Genomic DNA, 16205 nt, shown 5'->3' on the forward strand with positions numbered 1-16205 from the left:
GTTCATTTTATTGAATTAATGGCTTTTTATTGTTATGGTTATTATTGGTTATTATTTCCTTCTTTCTTTGGGTTTCTTCTGCATTCTTTTTCAAAACTTCTTTAACTGGATAAGCTCATTAACTCAGTTTTTCTTCTTCTCCAATATGGGCATTTGAGGCTGTGAATTTCCCTCTCCACACTGATTTAGCTGCATCCTACAGCTCTGAATGTTTTGTACTTTCTATTCTGATTTCTCTCAAACAGATAGGGTTTTAGTTATCTTTTTGTTGTTGATTGCTAAAAGAACTGCCAGTTGGTGCATTTTGCATGATGTACGAGTTCATCAAATTACCCTCCCTTAAACACTGTAACAATTTGAGTTCCCAGCATTACTGTTTCCCCACTATTTAAAATATAAAAATATCTGTTTCCCCTCTATTTCAAAAACACTGCAAAAATTTTTTACACTTGTCAGTCTAAGGGATAAAACTGTTTGTTTGTTTGTTTGCTTTTGAGGGGGGTAATTAGGTTTGTTTATTTATTTGTTTATTGGAGGTACTGAGGATTGAATCCAGGACCTTGTGCATACTAGGCCTGCACTCTACCACAGACCAAAACCTTCCCCCTGGTAAAACTGGTTTTAATTTACATTTTAACATTTATTTTGTATTTGTCTTATTAAAAGTGAGACTACCATTATATATATATATAATATATATATTTATATATGATTGTTCTTAGTGGTTTCCATATATAGGGAGATGATCCTCGACCATCCTGGCCTCTTGGTTCCTAGACGTCCTCCCCTCCAGTGACCTTGTCCTTCTCCAGCCCCTCCCTCACCATGGTCACACCTAGACCTTGTCTCAATAACCACAGCCTCTTTAGAACCTGTTTCATGCATCTCACTCTCTACCTGTTACCTGTCTTTCTAGTTCATTCCCTTCAGAAGGTCAGCTCCAGTATCCCTTAGCTCTACCATGTTTCCATGTCCCCTCAGCCCCCTCATGCCTTCACACGGATTAAATTCCTTGACCAACCACTATCATCACTCCTTATGCATATTCTTAACCCACTTCCTCCATCTCCACCCTGTTCATCTAGCAAAACCGCAATCCTTGTTAAATCTAAGGCTCCATTGATCACATGCCTGCACCTGTGCAGATGAGTGTGGATGGAGAAAAATACCCAACCACGCTAACTAGTCTCACCTTAAATTCATCCCCACCGACTTGGAATGGAGGCGCAATGCTGCCTAACAAATTTGCCTATGTCTCTGGTCCCTTGACTCTCCCAGATGATCAATCAGCTCTCCTCCTCAAACCTCCAACAGCTCCTTCCTCATCCTCACTCTCAGCAGTGACTTTCTTCTTGCTTCCTGAGAGACCCACAGCCACCCTCCCACCACATCCACCCTCCTTCTGCATCTTCACTGCCCATTCCGCCTTCCCACCTGTGACTGGGGCAGCCAGCCATCTACCCACCTGCTAGGCTTCTTTTTTTCACCCTTTGCATATTGTCATTTTTCTCTTCCCTTATGCAAGAAATTGGTCCCCTCTGGGGCTCGGGAGAGAAATGGGACAAGCCCCAAAAGCAGGAATAGGCCAGCTTTCTTTTCTTCCTTTCTTTCTTTTTTTTTCCCAGCCTCTTCAGGGGTCTAAGTGGAAATAGTTTCACGGTCAGTTGGGCCTCAGATTGAAAACTCAGATGCCTTCAGGGGCTAATGGTAGAGGAAAAATTCTCAGTTGCATTACACAGTTGTGACTTTCCCCCACCCCCAGCTTTATTGAGGTATATCTGACATTTAAGAACCCATATATCCATTTTTTAAAAATTTAAAATAAAAGAAAAACAGGAGGGAGACTATAGCTCAGCGGTAGAGTGCCTGCTTAGCATGCATGAGGCATGGGTTCAATCCCCAGTACTTCCAATTAAAAAAAAAGACACTATACATAGTATATAGTTGATGAGCTTTAACTTAATAAACCTGTGAAACCACCACCATAATCAAGACAATGACCATAAAGTAATGAACATCTCCATCATCTCTAAATTTCCTCATGACTCTTGAGAAACCCCCCACCCCTCACCCCTCCACACACACATCCCCAGACAACCACTGGTCTGCTTTCCATCAGTACTGGTTGGTTTCCATTTTCTAGAATTAAGTGATGTAGTATGTACTCTCTTGTCTGGCTTTTTTCATTCAATATAATTATTTTGAGATTCATACCTATTTAACAAGAATTCATTCTTTTTATTTCTTAGTACTATTCCATTGCATGGAATAGCTCATTTATCAAGTCACCATAATTTATTTATTGAGTCACCTGCTGATGGGCATCTGGGCTGTTTCCAGTTTTGAGCAATTACCAGTAAAGGTGCTATGAATGTTGATGTGTAAGTCTTTGTGCGGACATACGTTTTCATTTTTTCTAGAGTATATACCTAGGAGTGGAATGTCTGGATCATACAGTACTTAATTACCTTTTTAAGAAACTGCCAAGCTATTTGCCACAGTAGTTGTACCAAGAAGTCCCACTACTCTAACTAGTAATGATGATGATGATGATACAATGGTTGAAAATGTAATATTTACTTTAATTCTTTTATTTCTTCATGCAACAAATATTTATTGGGTATTGCCCTGGGCCAGGCTCTGTTCTAGGCACTGGGGATTCAGCAGTGAAGAAGACACACGAAATTCCCACTCTCGGGAGCTGAGGTTTGACTTAGATCCTCTCTTAGTCCAGGCGATTTGGTGTCGAGGTTCAGAGCACACATGTGCTCCAGAGGCAGATGGCCTGGTCCAATTCCTGGCTCTGCCATTTCCTAGCTGTGTGGCCAGGGCGAGACCCCTTATCTCTGAGCCTTACTCTGTAAAAAGGGGGATGCTGATGACGTATTCTTTACCTGCTAAGGTTGTGGCATTGTTGGTTCGCAAACTGGCCCAGTACACAGAGGGCAAGGAGAGACCCAGAAAAGAGGCAGACCACTCCAGACTGGTGGGTGGCAGGTTTAATAAGCAAGGGGACTTATGTACAAGGCTTGTCTTGGGCAGTTACAAGTTCAGTAGATCTCCACACCCCCTACCAGATTCTTCAAAGTTTTAAGTGGGCTCAGTTGCGTACTCTATCCAGATGATCTCAATAACACCTCAGTCTCCTAAGGCTGTGTCCTTGGAACAGCTCCCACTGTAGGAACGGTGGGCAGTGTACATTCCAAGGACAAGAGAGGGGATGAGGAGCCTCTGAATGCCAGGGTCCAGCTCTCGGGTCAGCTGGCAGTCACGGCCTTTTAATGACCTCCTCCAAGCGTGAGCCACTAAGCATTAGCTGTTATCTATGCTGGGCGGGGCAGGCGGGGGGAACCCAGAGAGTAAATAGGTATAACATACAGTGTTTCTTGATGGCATGAAATGGTGGCTTCTTGTGGCTTTGATTTGCATTTCCCTAATGATTAGTGATGTTTATTATCTTTTCATGTGCCTATTCTCCGTTTGCATATCTTTTATTTTTTTTTTAAGAGGTACTGGGGATTGAACCCAGGACCTCATGCATACTAAGCAGGTGTTTTACCACTGAGCTATGTCCTCCCCCCACATATCTTTTTTTGGAGAAGTATCTATTTCAGTCCTCTGCTCACTTAAAAATTAGATTGTTTGGGGGGTGGTTTGTTGTTGTTGCGGAGTTTTAGGAATTCTGTGTGTCTTCTGGATATTAACCCTTTATGACTTGCAAATATTTTCTCCCATCCTGTGGGTTGACTTTTCACTCTGTTGATTGTTTCCTTTGATGTACAGTTTTTAATTTTGATGCAGTCCAATTTTTTTTTCTTTTGTTGCCTGTTCTTTTGGTGTCATGTCCAAGAAAACATTGCCAAATCCAACATCATGAAGCGTTCCTCCTATATTTTCTTCTAAGAGTTTTATAATTATAGTTCCCACATTTAGGACTTTGGTCCATTTTAGGTGAGTTTTAGATAAGGGTCCAGCTTCATTCTTTTGCACGTGAATATCCATCCAATTTTCCCAACACCATTCATTGAAAAGATTGTCCTTTCCCCATTGAATGATATGGACACCCTTGTTGAAAGTCATTTGACCATATCTGCGAGGGTTTATTTCCAGAATTTGCATTTTTAACAAGTTGCTGTTGAGAACCATTGAGATGTAGTATCAGGGTAAAAATAAAACAGGCAGGAAGGTGATGCTTTTCACAGAAAAGGTGACACTTAGCAAAACCCTACAAGAGGCGAGGGAGTCAAACATTCATACATTTGGGAAAGATGTTCTAGGCAGAGGAAAGCCGGGCAAAAGTCCTGTGGTAGGCATGGGGAATACTGAGGAGGACCGTGAGGATGGAGTGAGGGGGTAAGTGGGAGGAGATGAGTGTCTGGAAGGTCGTGTGGGGCCTTGTGGGCCTCAAGGTCCTGGGGAAAGAATCAGGCTTTCGCCCAGAGCGAGATGGCCCATGTAACCTGGGGAAATGGTAAAACTGTGGGTTAAGAAGGGAACTCAGGATCAGGAGGGTGGGTGGGAGCGGGGAGAGGGAGGGCCCAGGATGGGGCTTGGGGCTCTGGGGATCATGAGGGCTCCCTGAGATGGGACTAGAAGGAGGAGTGGGTTTCAGGGAGATGCTGTGGCCTGTGTGGGACATCATGGGAGTGGGAGCCCAAGAGGAGGCGTCCAGGACAAAGCCCAGAGCTCCAGAGTGAACAAGAGGCCTCGAGTGACCCCAATGTCCTCAGCCAGGGATACCCCAGACATCAGCCATTTGTTTTCACTGACCCAAACTTCGCCACATATCCATGCATCACCTGTACACTTGGCTACTTAATAATTTTTTAAAAATCACCTCACTGTATTTTTTTTCCCAATTCAACACTGTATTTTTTTTTCCAATTCAATTTATACAGGAAATGTCATTTCACTCCAGGAAGTGGAAAACCAGTATCAATTGCCATAAAGAGACTGGAATATACTTAGTTTAGTATTAGAATATAATAATTCTATTTAGATATAGAATTAGAACATAGAATCTAGTGGGGAGGGTACAGCTCAGTGGTAGAGTGCGTGCCTAGCATGCACAAGGTCCTAGGTTTAATCCCTAGTGCCTCCGTTAAAAAATTAAAAATAAATAAATAAACCTAATTACCCACCCCACAAAACAAACAAAATAAATTAATTACAAAAATTAAAATATTTAAAAATATTAAAAAATAACCAACAAAATTTTAAAAAGAATAGAATATAATTAGTACTAGAACATAATATAAATTTATTTGTACTATATAATAGTATATAATAGTACAAATAAATAGTACAAATATATAATAGTACAATTAAATCCAATGATTCAGCAAGGATCAGGAATAGGTGCTGAAAGCCTTGGGTTAAATATTGCTGGGGGACAGGTTACTCACAGGGTCTCAAGGTACCACCCGCAGATAACATCATAATTCAAAGGGGAAAAGATCTGGCAGTCACTTCCTATTAAGGGCTAAACTGTGTCTCCCCAAATTCATATGTTGAAGTCCTAACCCCCTGTACCCCAGAGAGTGACTGTATATGGAAGAAAGGTCTTTAAGAGGTGATCAAGTGAAAATGAAGTCGGATGGGTGGGTCCTAATGCAACATGAGCGACATCCTTATATGAAGAGGAGATGAGGACGTGGACACACACAAAAGAAAGATGACGTGAAGCAAAGAGAGAAGATGGCTGTCTACAAGCCCAGGAGAGAGGCCTCAGGATGAAATCCACCCTGCCCACATCTTAACAGACTTCCAGCCTCCAGAACTGTGAGAAAACAAATTTCTGTTCTTTAACCACCCAGTCTGTGCTATTCTGTTATGGCAGCCTGGTCAAAGTAATATACTCCTTAACTCAAAAAGCAAACTTAGCATCACTGATCATGGGGCCCCTGATGTGATGTACGGAGAAGGACACAGCATCTTCTACAGAGTTTTCTACATTTAACTGCAGGACTGGAGTCTAATCATGGGGAATCACCAGACAAATCCAGGAAGTGGGACTGTCCACAAGACATACTTATGCAGACTATAAAGAGAGTTTACAACTCAACAACAACAAAAAAACGAATGACCCAGTTTAAAAATGGGCAAAGGACTTGAATAGAAGACTCTCCAAAGAAGATACACAAATGGCCAACAAGCATGTGAAAAGATGCTCAACATTACTAATCATTAGGAAAGTGCAAATCAAAACTACAAGAGTTATCACTTCACACATGTTAGGATGGCTACTACCAAAAAACCAGAGAACAGGTGTTGACAAGGATGTGGAAAAACTAGAACCTTTGGGCACTGTTGGTGGGAATGTAAAATGGTGCAGGTGCTAAGGAAAACAGCTTAGAGGTAAGCTGTTAAAAAATTAAATTAAATTAAAAACTGTTGTAAAAATTAAACATAGAATTACCATATGGTCTGGCCATTTTGCTTCTGGGTATACATCCAAAAAAAGATAAGCAAGATCTCAAAAAGATATTTGCACCTCCTTGTTTACTGCAGCATTATGCACAATAGCCAAGAGGTGGAAGCAACCCAATTGTCCACAGAAGGATGACTGGATGAACACAATGTGGTATATACATACAACAGAATATTATTTAGTCTTTTAAAAGATGGAAAATTTTAAATTTTACCTTTCTTTAATTTTTTTTGTTGGGGGGAGGTAATTAGGTGTATGTATGTATGTATGTATGAACTGTGGTAGTGGGGATTGAACCCAGGACCTTGTGTATGCTAGGCACTCTACCACTAAGCTATATACCTTCCTCCCTTAAAATATAGAAGTCCTGTCCCGTGCTACAACATGAATGAAACTTGAGGACTTTCCATTTAGTGAAATAAGCTAGTTCCCCAAGACACAAATGCTGTTTGAGTTCACTCATAGGAGATATCTAGAGTTGCCAAAATCATGGAAACAGAAAGTAGAATGGTGGTTGCCTGGTGCTAGGGGAAAGGGGAAATGAGACTGTGTTTGATGGGTATAGTTTCAGATTTACAAGATGAAAAAAATTCCAGAGACCTATTACACACCGCTGTGTGAATATAATTAACACTACTGAACTGCACACTTAAAAATAGTTAAGAGGGTTTTTACTACACTTTAAAAATACATGAAACATTTTAGATGGCTTTTACTACACTTTAAAAATAAACAAAAAATCCGTACATACAGAAACATATAATAAATCAGTGAGATTCTTGATGCCCTGCTGACCCTGGAGATCAACGCTTTGAGAAGACCTCTTCACATCTCCTGGGTCTGGCCACCTCTCTCAGTTCTTTTCTTTTTTCAACTTGAGGTACTAGGGATTGAACCCAGCACTTTGTGCCTGCTAAACATGCACTCTGCCACTGAGCTATCAACCCTTCTCCACCTCCCTCAGTTCTGGAATAGAAGCTCAGAGGTTGTATCCTGCAGCTCCCCCCTAGTCCCTGTTTCCTGCTTCACTGCCCAACACAGCCATCCTCAAGCTTTTTGGCTTTCAAAAGCAATCACGAAAAAACTCTAGTCCCTGGCCCATTTTTCAATTGACATCTAAAATGATAGCATTTCAGTCATTATAAAATGGAAAATGGAAAATTGAAAATTTTAATGGCAATGCATCTCTCCATTTTCCTATTTTTCTAGTAGAATGTCCTTGTTGCTAGAATGAGATGAGTTGGGTATTAACTCTACTCTTATTTTTCTTTTTAACATTAAGTGCTGAGAAACTGTTAGGTTTCCTATGGCCACTATAACAAAGGATTCACAATCTCGGTGGCTTAAGACAACGGAAATTTATTCTCCTACAGTTCTGGAGGCCAGAAGTCAGAAATTGGTACCACTGGGCTGAAATCAAGGTTCATGCCTTCATTGAGACTCTGTTCCTTGCCTCTTCCAGTGTCTGGTGGCTGCTGACATTCCTTGGCTTATGGCCACATCCCTCCAATCTGCTAGGCCAAGGTCTTCAAATCTCTCCTGTCTTCACATCACCTTCTCCTGTTTGTGCTAAATTTTCCTCTGTCTTCCTTTTAAAAGGACACATGTGATTGCATTTAGAATCCTCCCCCTACCAGCCCAATAATCTCTCCATTTTAAGATCCCTAATTTGATAACATCTGCAAAGACTCTTTTCCAAATAAGGTAATATTCATGGATTCTAGAGATTAGGACATGAATATCTGTGGGGGAGCCATTTGCAGCCTACCACAGAAGCTTTGTTCATTGAATCAGTCAGCAAGTATTTACTGAAGGCCTACTGTGTTCTGGGTATTTGTCTAAGCACTGAGGATACAGCTATGAACAAAACAGGAATATCTAGCCTTCTGGAGCTGACATTCTAAGACTGCACTGTCTCAAATAATAGCTACACACCCTGGGTGGCTATTGAACACTTGTGATGGGGCTAGTCCAAATTAAGATACACTGAAGGACAAAATACACACTGGATTTTGAAGATTTAGCACACACACGCAAAGAATGTTCAGTTTCTCACTAATTTTAAAATACTGATTAGATGTTGAAGTGATATATTGGGGTAAATCAGATATGCTATTAAAGTTAATTTCCCTTGTTTCTTTTTAGTCACTTTTAAATGAGGCTACGGAGAATGCTTAGAATTATATCTATTTCTATTTTACAGTGCTGTTCTAAGGGGAAGGAGAAGATTATGAACAATGAACACAATAAATAAGTATATTACATGGTATTTTAGGAAGTGAGAGTTTCTATGGGAAAAAAAAAAAGGTCAGGGTAAGGGAATATACTACATTCCTAGCGCTGCTTAGTGGCTTAAAAAATACTATTATCTTGTGGTTCTAAAGGTCAGATGTCCAAAATATGCCTTAAGGGTCTGAGTTCCTTCTGGAGATTCCAGGGGAAAATTAATTCCTTGTCTTTTTCAGTTTCTAGAGGGTGTCTTCATGCTTTGATTCCTGGTCACATCTCTCTGACCTCTGTGTGCAAAATCATATCTCTCCCTCTTCTTCTGACTTTCCTGCCTCCCTCTTATAAGGAGCCTGAGGATTATATCGAACCCACCTGAAACCAGGATAATCTCCCCATCTTAAGATCCTTAATTTAATCACATGTATAAATCCCTTTTACCAGTAAGGTAACATATTCACAGATTCTGGGGCTTAAGAAGTGAACATTTTGGTGGGGGGCATCATTCTGTCTGCCACAGGGAAAGTCAAGCCAGAGAACCTGCAGTTTTAGGCAGGGGTGTCTGGGAGAGAGCCTCACTGAGAAGGTGACATCCGCCTAAGGACCTGAGGAAGGGAGGGAAGGAGCAGTATGGGTATTCGGGAAGAGCATTCCAGGAAGCAAGACTAGCCAAATGCAAAGGCTCAGTGGTCCCTCTTCCTTCTTGCTGCCTCTAAACCACAGGTGTCAGAAGTTGGTGCCTTCCTAGGTGCCTCGCGAATCTTGCTTGGGGAGCAGAAAGGTTTGAGATCCCTAATCATCACTGGTCTCTTGCAAAGTCATCGCCGCCCACGGTTCCTCAAAGGGCAGCTCGGCCTGAGGGTAAAGCAGAGCCTGAATCAGAAAGGCAACAGGTCCAGCCCTCCTCTCCACCCGCAGTCCAGAGAGCCCGTAGTGATCACCTGGGGTCCGGCGTGGCTCTGTCTGTGCAGCGTTCGCCTGCGGTGCCACTGGCGCAGGGAGGCCCGGGCCTCAGAGCTGAGCCCCTGGGGCGCGCGGCCCGCATCGGGCTGGTAGTGGGCAATGTGGTACAGCGCTCCAAACCACGTGGTCAGGTAGTACCCCGCTAGGGGCAAGAAGGGGAGGTCAGCGCAGCCCTCTCAACTTCCCTGGCCGCCCGAAGCCCCACTGCAGGTTGCCAGCCTTCCCTCCTGCTGCAGGGCGAGCTGTTCGGGGAGCGGGCGGCCCTACGGCGCCCCCTGTCGGGTCTCAGCGTTCTGGGGCTCAGGGCTCACCTTCTCCCCGTAGCTGGTCCGGATCCAAGAGCTCCATGAGAAACTCCACGTCTAGCTGCGTCTCCCCAATGTCTGGACTCCAGATCAGTTCCTCTGTCAGTGCTGGCAGGAAGGCGTCGGCCCCCAAGGGCTCTAGGAAAGATGGAGGACACGCTATGGAGTGGGTGGGGGCGTGCAGACACCTTCCATCCAATCCCCAGGACCGCGAGTGCTGGCTGCCCTTCCACTTTGCCTGGCATGCAAGCGTCGCTTACTAGATCCCCCGGCCCGCGCTGACGCCCCCCGCTAGAGCATGCCATTTTCTCCCTTCGACGTGTGCACGGGCGCCTCCTACCTAGCTCCCCGCAACCCTCAAGTCACTCCACATCCAGGTAGACTCAAGACTCCACCTTTACCTTGGTTCTCACCCCGAGCCAGGCCCGCGTAGACGTCACTGCACACCGCCAGCAGGAGCGACACCTTGCGGCGTGGGGCGCAGGCTGCGTGGAGGTGCGCTAGGCGCGCATGGATGCGGCTCCGTAGGGCGGGGGCGGGGCTCCGCCCCTCACGCCCCGCCCCTTGAGCTCCTGGAGGCCCCGCCCCTGCCCGCAGGGCTATTTGTCGCCGCCTCAGTTGCCGAAGCTCTGGGGCGCGGAGCGTGCGGAGTCGAGTCCACAGGGCAGGCTTCAGCGGTGCCAGTACTGCCCGGCACAAGGCCGCCTCCACTGCGGTGCCTGCCGGAGTTGAGGTGGGTGAAGGGAGGGCCGCCAGGCTGACCCACGCCCACCCTCTCTCTCCACAGACCCACCCTGGCTGACCACCATCCCCTCCTAGCTCCTGGCCACCCTCATGTGTAGACATGGTTGTGAACACATGTGGAAGAGGGAGTCTGGGTGTGAACACGCTCGTGGGAGAAGTATGACTGTCACCCACGTGTGAGATGGACAATGGTGAATAGAATGGATGTTACTACAGGTCGGAAAGGGTGTGTGAGTAGAAAAGGAAATAGGTGTGCACACGGATGGCGAGAAAGAAGTTGGATGTGAACACCTATGCAGCGCCAAGAGGTGGCAAACGTGAACCTAGCCCCAAATTCCCTCATTACCAAGGTCCTCGTCCTTCTGGGGGGCCGCAGGGCCCCTGCTCTCAAAGACAGCCCTGACATCAGGGTCCTTTGCTAAGTGATCCTGGAGGTCTGTAAGGAGGTGCCGCACATCCTGAAGCAGCTCTGTGACAGGGTCCCCAGGCCTGTGGGGACCCCCAGCACCTGAGATGAGGCGTGCCCGAAGGTCTCGGAACTGCCTGGCCACGTAGCTGCTTCGGGTCCTGGCTAGAACCCGGATGTGATGGGTGAGCACATCCTCAGGTCCTTCCTTTTCATCTTTCTCCTCCACCAGGCTGGCCAGAGGTGGCCCCGGATGATGTACTTCTGGGCTGAGTGGGCCTTCCACCCAGGAGACCCGGTGAGGGGCTGGGTTCCTGGGGGCTGAGGTGAGGCGAAGGTTGGGTCCCACAGAACAGTGGCAGTAGCTCCTTCATCCCTCAGGAGCCCAGGGCCCTGCTCATCTAACCTGGACCAGGTCTCTCAGCAGTCTCTGAAGGTGTCTCTGGGGGCATCTGCTCCATCCCCCACGTTCTGTGGGTCTCCAGGTAGAGCTTGTTCACCACGAAGAGCACCCTCCCTGAGGTGCTGAGTTGGCTGCTGCCAGTCTGCGGAGTGTCTGTGGGCCAGCAGAACTGAGGTGGCCCACGTGTCCAAGGGGCCAGCCTTAGTTCCTGCAGGTCACCAGGAGACTTAATTTACAGCCTCATCACTGGAGGAATTGAAGCTTGGTCCCTGGCACCTCCTCAGCTGGCCCAGGAGTTGAGTGCTGCACCCTTCCCCCCACCCCCACTCTTTCTCTTCCCTCAAACCCTGTGATCTGGTCCCCAGGTACCATCCTTTTGGATCAAAGAGGTGAAGAGTTGGCCTCTTTCCCCATTAGAGAATCATGCCTTACCTGTGTGCTGGTCCACAGGCTCTAGAGTGAGAGGGGGCAAGAGCAGTGTTCTGGGCAAAACATCCCTAGAAAATATAAGGAGGAGCCACAATGTGGGTGAGATATCGTAGGGCAGGATTCCCCCTTAGCCCTTCTGATGGGTGACCTGTACCTGCTGGCTGATAGGAAGGCCAGGAGATGGGGTAGGTCTGGCATGCAGAGGTTAGAGGATTCCAGAGACACACCTTGGAGGAGAGGGCAAGGAGGAATAAGTTAGAAAACTCGAGGAGTAGCAGCCTCTTTTTCTCTGAGACTCTCTCTTCCCAAGTCCTGCAGTCCCCAAGGATCTTCAGAACAGAGAAATTTCTACCCCTTGCTGTCCCCATCATTTCCTGTGTCTTTATGCTTGCATCCCACTTATGTCACCAAATAGGATTCATCCATTAAAACATTTATTGTGCATTATTCATTTTAAGGCACTGGGGATACAATTGTCAAAAGGCAAATACATTCACTGCCTTCCTGTAGCTTACCTTTTAGTGGAGGGAGACAAAAATAAATGAGTAAACAAACAAAGATGAGTGTATGATGCATTGAGTGCTATGAATGCAAATGGAGTAACTGAAAGCGCCTAGGGTGACCATTAGCTGTGGTGGTCAAGGAAGGTTACATTTCCAGAAAGGCTTAAAGGATGGAGACTAAATCAACCAATCAAGGAAGAGCATTCATGCAGGGAGAACAAATACCAAGGCCCTGAATTTGGAACATATTTAGCTTGCTCAAGGAACAGAGAAGAGAACAGTGTGACTGATGCAGAGTGAATGAAGGGCAGTAGATGGAGAGGTGAGCAGGGGCCGATCATACAGCACCTTATAGGCCATGATGCGATGTTTAAAGTTTATCTAAAGACGTTGTATGTCCTTTGCAGGGTTTGGGGCAGGAATGTATGACATCTGATTAATGTCTGAGGATACCACTCTGGTGCAGTGTTCAGAATGGATTGTTCAGCAAGGAAAGAGTGGGAGCAGGAGACCAGAGAGGAGGCTACTACAATTGTCTGGGAAAGAGGTGATGGTGCCTAGGACTAGGGAGATGGAGGTGGAGAGGATTAGGAAGATTCAGGAGATATTTTAGAATTAAAACTGACCAATCTTGGTGATAAATTTGCTATGGATTAGAAACTTGGGGTTGGGGGAGTAGACACCTCACCTCCAGGAAGTTTCCGGATCCGGTATGTGTTGACTTCCCCTGGTGAAGATCCTGTCCTCAACACCAGGACCTGGCTGGGGTCATGTCCTATGACCAGGAAACTCTGAGGAATGGAGGCAAAGTTCAGCTTGAAGACGATTTGTGCGGAAGTCTGTTACTTTTACCTGTCTAGCATCCATTTCCTTTGTTTTGGGTTCTACACCCCAAATTTCTTTTAGAGAAACCCACTCTCTACTCTCAGTCCTGTGGGTGGGACTAACTCCCCCCAAGTCCTAGGGATGGGTCCATGACCTGACCTAGCCAATAGGATGGCAGTGTTCTCTGATGACTGATTGGTTCTAAGATGGGCGTGTGAACCAAGCTCAGCCAATGGAAGTCTTCCACAGGATGTTTGCTCGCGCTCTTTGGAAAGAGGCCTTTTTTTACACTGGGGTTGCTAAGCTGGTGAGATGTAGCTCTGAGACGGGGCCAGCCATCTCTGTCACCACATGGAGAGAGCTCCCCTGAGGATGAAACTGTGGTAGACATGTTAGTTGCCATATGCAAATTTACTCCCTATTTCTTGCAGAACTCCAGCTTTATTCAGGGCATTAATAAACCCAGCCATAGAATGTAGATCATGATTGATGTAGGCAGTGGTTCTCACCTCTGACTATATAACTCCCAGGTGAGCTTTTATAAATATCGCTACCTGGGCCCCATCCATATATTCTAAGTCAATTGTGAAGGTTTTTGTTTTGCCTGGTAAAAGAAACAGATAGGACTGGTGCCTCCCGTCTTCCTTCCTCCTGCCTGGAATGCACATGTGTACTTGGGCCTAGGGCAGCCCCTAGGTGACCCTGAGGAAAGTGCAGGAGAATTGCAGAGAAGCTGACCTTACTGTCACACAGCTAGAGCCCGCAGCTGCCTTTCTGGTTATGTCAGAAAGATAAATGCCTATTTAGCTAAGCTGCTATAGAACAAGTGTTTACTTGCAGCCCCAAACTTTTAGAATTCCCTGCAGTTTAAATAAAGCAAAGCCAAGAAATGGGATGGAGAGAAATGTGTAAGTTATCTGCTGCTCAGGATCCAGACATTCCTGAAATTACTTCTACTTCTGGGCTTTTCAGTCATTTGAATCAAGAAGTAGACTTTCAGTTTGCCTGCTTTGTGTTGTGTTTGTCACTAGTGAGCAGCAGGGTCCTGACTGATTCAGGGTGTCATGGGGAGGATCGGAGAGGGTCCCTGGCTGTGACTACTTACCCCTGGTGGCCACAGCTTCAGAAGGGCTTTTGCATCCTGGGCATCCAGCTCTGGGATCTGCCACACCCCCCATGTCCTCTGCAGGCGAAGGAGTGTCTCCGGGGTCCTGAGGATCCCTAGGGGTGTCTCACCTGCTCTATTTGCCTGTGATGGGACCAATCTGGGACATGCAGGGACCAGGAGACCAGGCGTCAGAGGCGGGCAGTTGGACACTGAGGTGGAGTCAGAGGTACAGGAAGGGGCAGCCCAGGGGCAAAGGGTCAGAGATGGGTTCTGGGTCCTGTGTGTGTGTGCGGGGGAGGAGAATTGGATGGAAGGGGCTTCTGAATCCAGGGCAGGAGATGGATTCAGCTCCAGCAGCCCTCACCTTTCCCAGTCTGTGGGGCCTGCTGAGGCTTTGTCCTCCGGCTGGGCCATCCTCAGGATGCAGGCGGCCGGTTGGCCATAGTCTGGCCTCTGGCAGGGAGGAAGGTAAGGCTCAAGGCTGCTCCAGTCCAGGGGTAATATTCAAAGTATTTACAACCCATTTGGCCAAGACCCTGACCAATCAGAATGGGCTTGAGACCCCTGGCTATGCTAGGTGTTAATTCTTGAGTTGCTGCGTGGTGGGGAGGCCAGGGTGTCGGAGTGGAGAAGGGAGGGAGAGAACTCAAAATGACAGCTATTTACCAAGTGGTAGGGTAGTATTTCAGATTTTAACATCCAAGGCAGCTGTATGAATGTGGACCAGCTAAACAGCAACCCTTGCCAAAACCCAGTGTCTGGAAAAGGGCTCTGCCCATAGGAGGTACCCTGTAAATGTGACCAGTGTTATACAGCAGGCCCTCCTCCTCCCTTCCCAGACCACAGATGGGCCCCCGGGTATCTTCTCCTAACATTTTATTATGAAAAATATGAAAAATTTCAAACATTGAGAAAATGGAAATGATTTTACAGGGAACATCCATGTACCCACTACCTAGATTCTACTATTGACATTTTACTTTTTCCTTTTTCACACATCCAGCTCTCTATCCATCTATCCATTGGACCCCCGCTTTTAACCTGGTAGAGAGTCCTACAGTGGGTTACCCACTGAGGTGGGCATTTTAAAATATTTTCCCGGCAGCAGTCCCAAGCCCATCCATCCATCCATCCATCCATCCATCCATCCAACAAATATTGAGTGCAGGCCCAGAATAAGGTACCTGGGGAAAGGGTGATGGATAGAACAGGCCTCTGCTCCCAGGGGCTTCCCTGTAGGGAATGGGTAATAAATAGCTAAGCAAATCAATCAGGCCACTGACCGGAAGCCCAGGGTGTTAGGAAGAGGGGAACAGAGAGCAGGTGTCCAGGGCAGAGCAGGCAGGAGGGGTGCAGGGAGGGAGGCAGATGCTTACCTGGGTCTCAGGAGAGGGGGACAAGGATGGTGCTGGGTAGGGCAGGATGGGGGTAGCTGCTGGCTACCAAAGGGAGGCAGTGGAGGGTGACGATGCCAGCTGCTTGGTCCCTGGGGGCCCCTACCTGTTCTCATAGGGGAGGCCTGGAGTAGCAGGAAGTGAAAGTGTTCCTCGCAGAGAGAGGAAGCTGAGCTGGTGGCGGTGGGGGGAAGAGGCGGGGCTGGGGTGTATCTGAAGTCAACCTTCCTTCTTCTTTCCAGGGGCTTAGGCCTTAGGCGACCCAGCTTTGGAAGAAGGGACCCTGGCAGTCTGGGAGTCCAGGGGTAAGAGCTGGGAGATGCCCACGGCCCCAGGAATCCTCCCTTGGCACCCTTTACTCTGTTTCTCTTAAGAGCCTGTCAATGTTCTGGTTTCCTTAGTGGCCCAAGATCTAACCCCCTTCCTCGAACCATTTCCCTGTGCACCCGCAGAAAATAACAGCGAGGCC

At 46.7% G+C, this 16205-nt stretch overlaps 1 protein-coding gene across 3 annotated transcripts; it reads right to left on the reverse strand.

Annotated features, from left to right (window-relative positions):
• Nucleotides 1-7773: 7773 nt before the first annotated feature.
• RINL (Ras and Rab interactor like) lies at nucleotides 7774-16074 on the reverse strand. Of its 3 annotated transcripts, none has more exons than XM_064489305.1 (13): nucleotides 15843-16074; nucleotides 15527-15575; nucleotides 14707-14795; nucleotides 14340-14499; nucleotides 13098-13200; nucleotides 12061-12133; nucleotides 11910-11974; nucleotides 11481-11630; nucleotides 11015-11395; nucleotides 10326-10643; nucleotides 9931-10062; nucleotides 9598-9761; nucleotides 7774-9511 (listed from the first exon to the last, which is right to left on the reverse strand). In XM_064489305.1, exons 3-13 carry the CDS (start codon nucleotides 14754-14756, stop codon nucleotides 9449-9451), a joined length of 1659 nt encoding a protein of 552 aa, XP_064345375.1. In that variant the 5' UTR covers nucleotides 14757-14795; nucleotides 15527-15575; nucleotides 15843-16074; the 3' UTR covers nucleotides 7774-9448. The 3 variants fall into 3 exon arrangements, with proteins under 3 accessions (XP_064345375.1, XP_010983449.1, XP_064345376.1); XM_010985147.3 differs by having other exon boundaries at nucleotides 15719-16074; XM_064489306.1 differs by lacking the exon at nucleotides 15527-15575 and having other exon boundaries at nucleotides 15719-15859.
• Between the last annotated feature and the right edge of the window lie 131 nt (nucleotides 16075-16205).

Source organism: Camelus dromedarius, chromosome 9, assembly GCF_036321535.1.
Source record: "Camelus dromedarius isolate mCamDro1 chromosome 9, mCamDro1.pat, whole genome shotgun sequence".
Lineage (NCBI taxonomy): Eukaryota > Metazoa > Chordata > Mammalia > Artiodactyla > Camelidae > Camelus > Camelus dromedarius.

Coding starts and splice junctions, on each gene's coding strand:
- RINL (XM_010985147.3), bottom strand. CDS start 15,852: ATGAGAACAGGTAGGGGCCCCCAGGGACCAAGCAGCTGGCATCGTCAC. Junction 14,500..14,706: donor GGCCCCACAGACTGGGAAAG/GTGAGGGCTGCT, acceptor TGCATGTCCCAG/ATTGGTCCCATCACAGGCAA. Junction 9,762..9,930: donor GGACCAGCTACGGGGAGAAG/GTGAGCCCTGAG, acceptor TCTTGCCCCTAG/CGGGGTACTACCTGACCACG.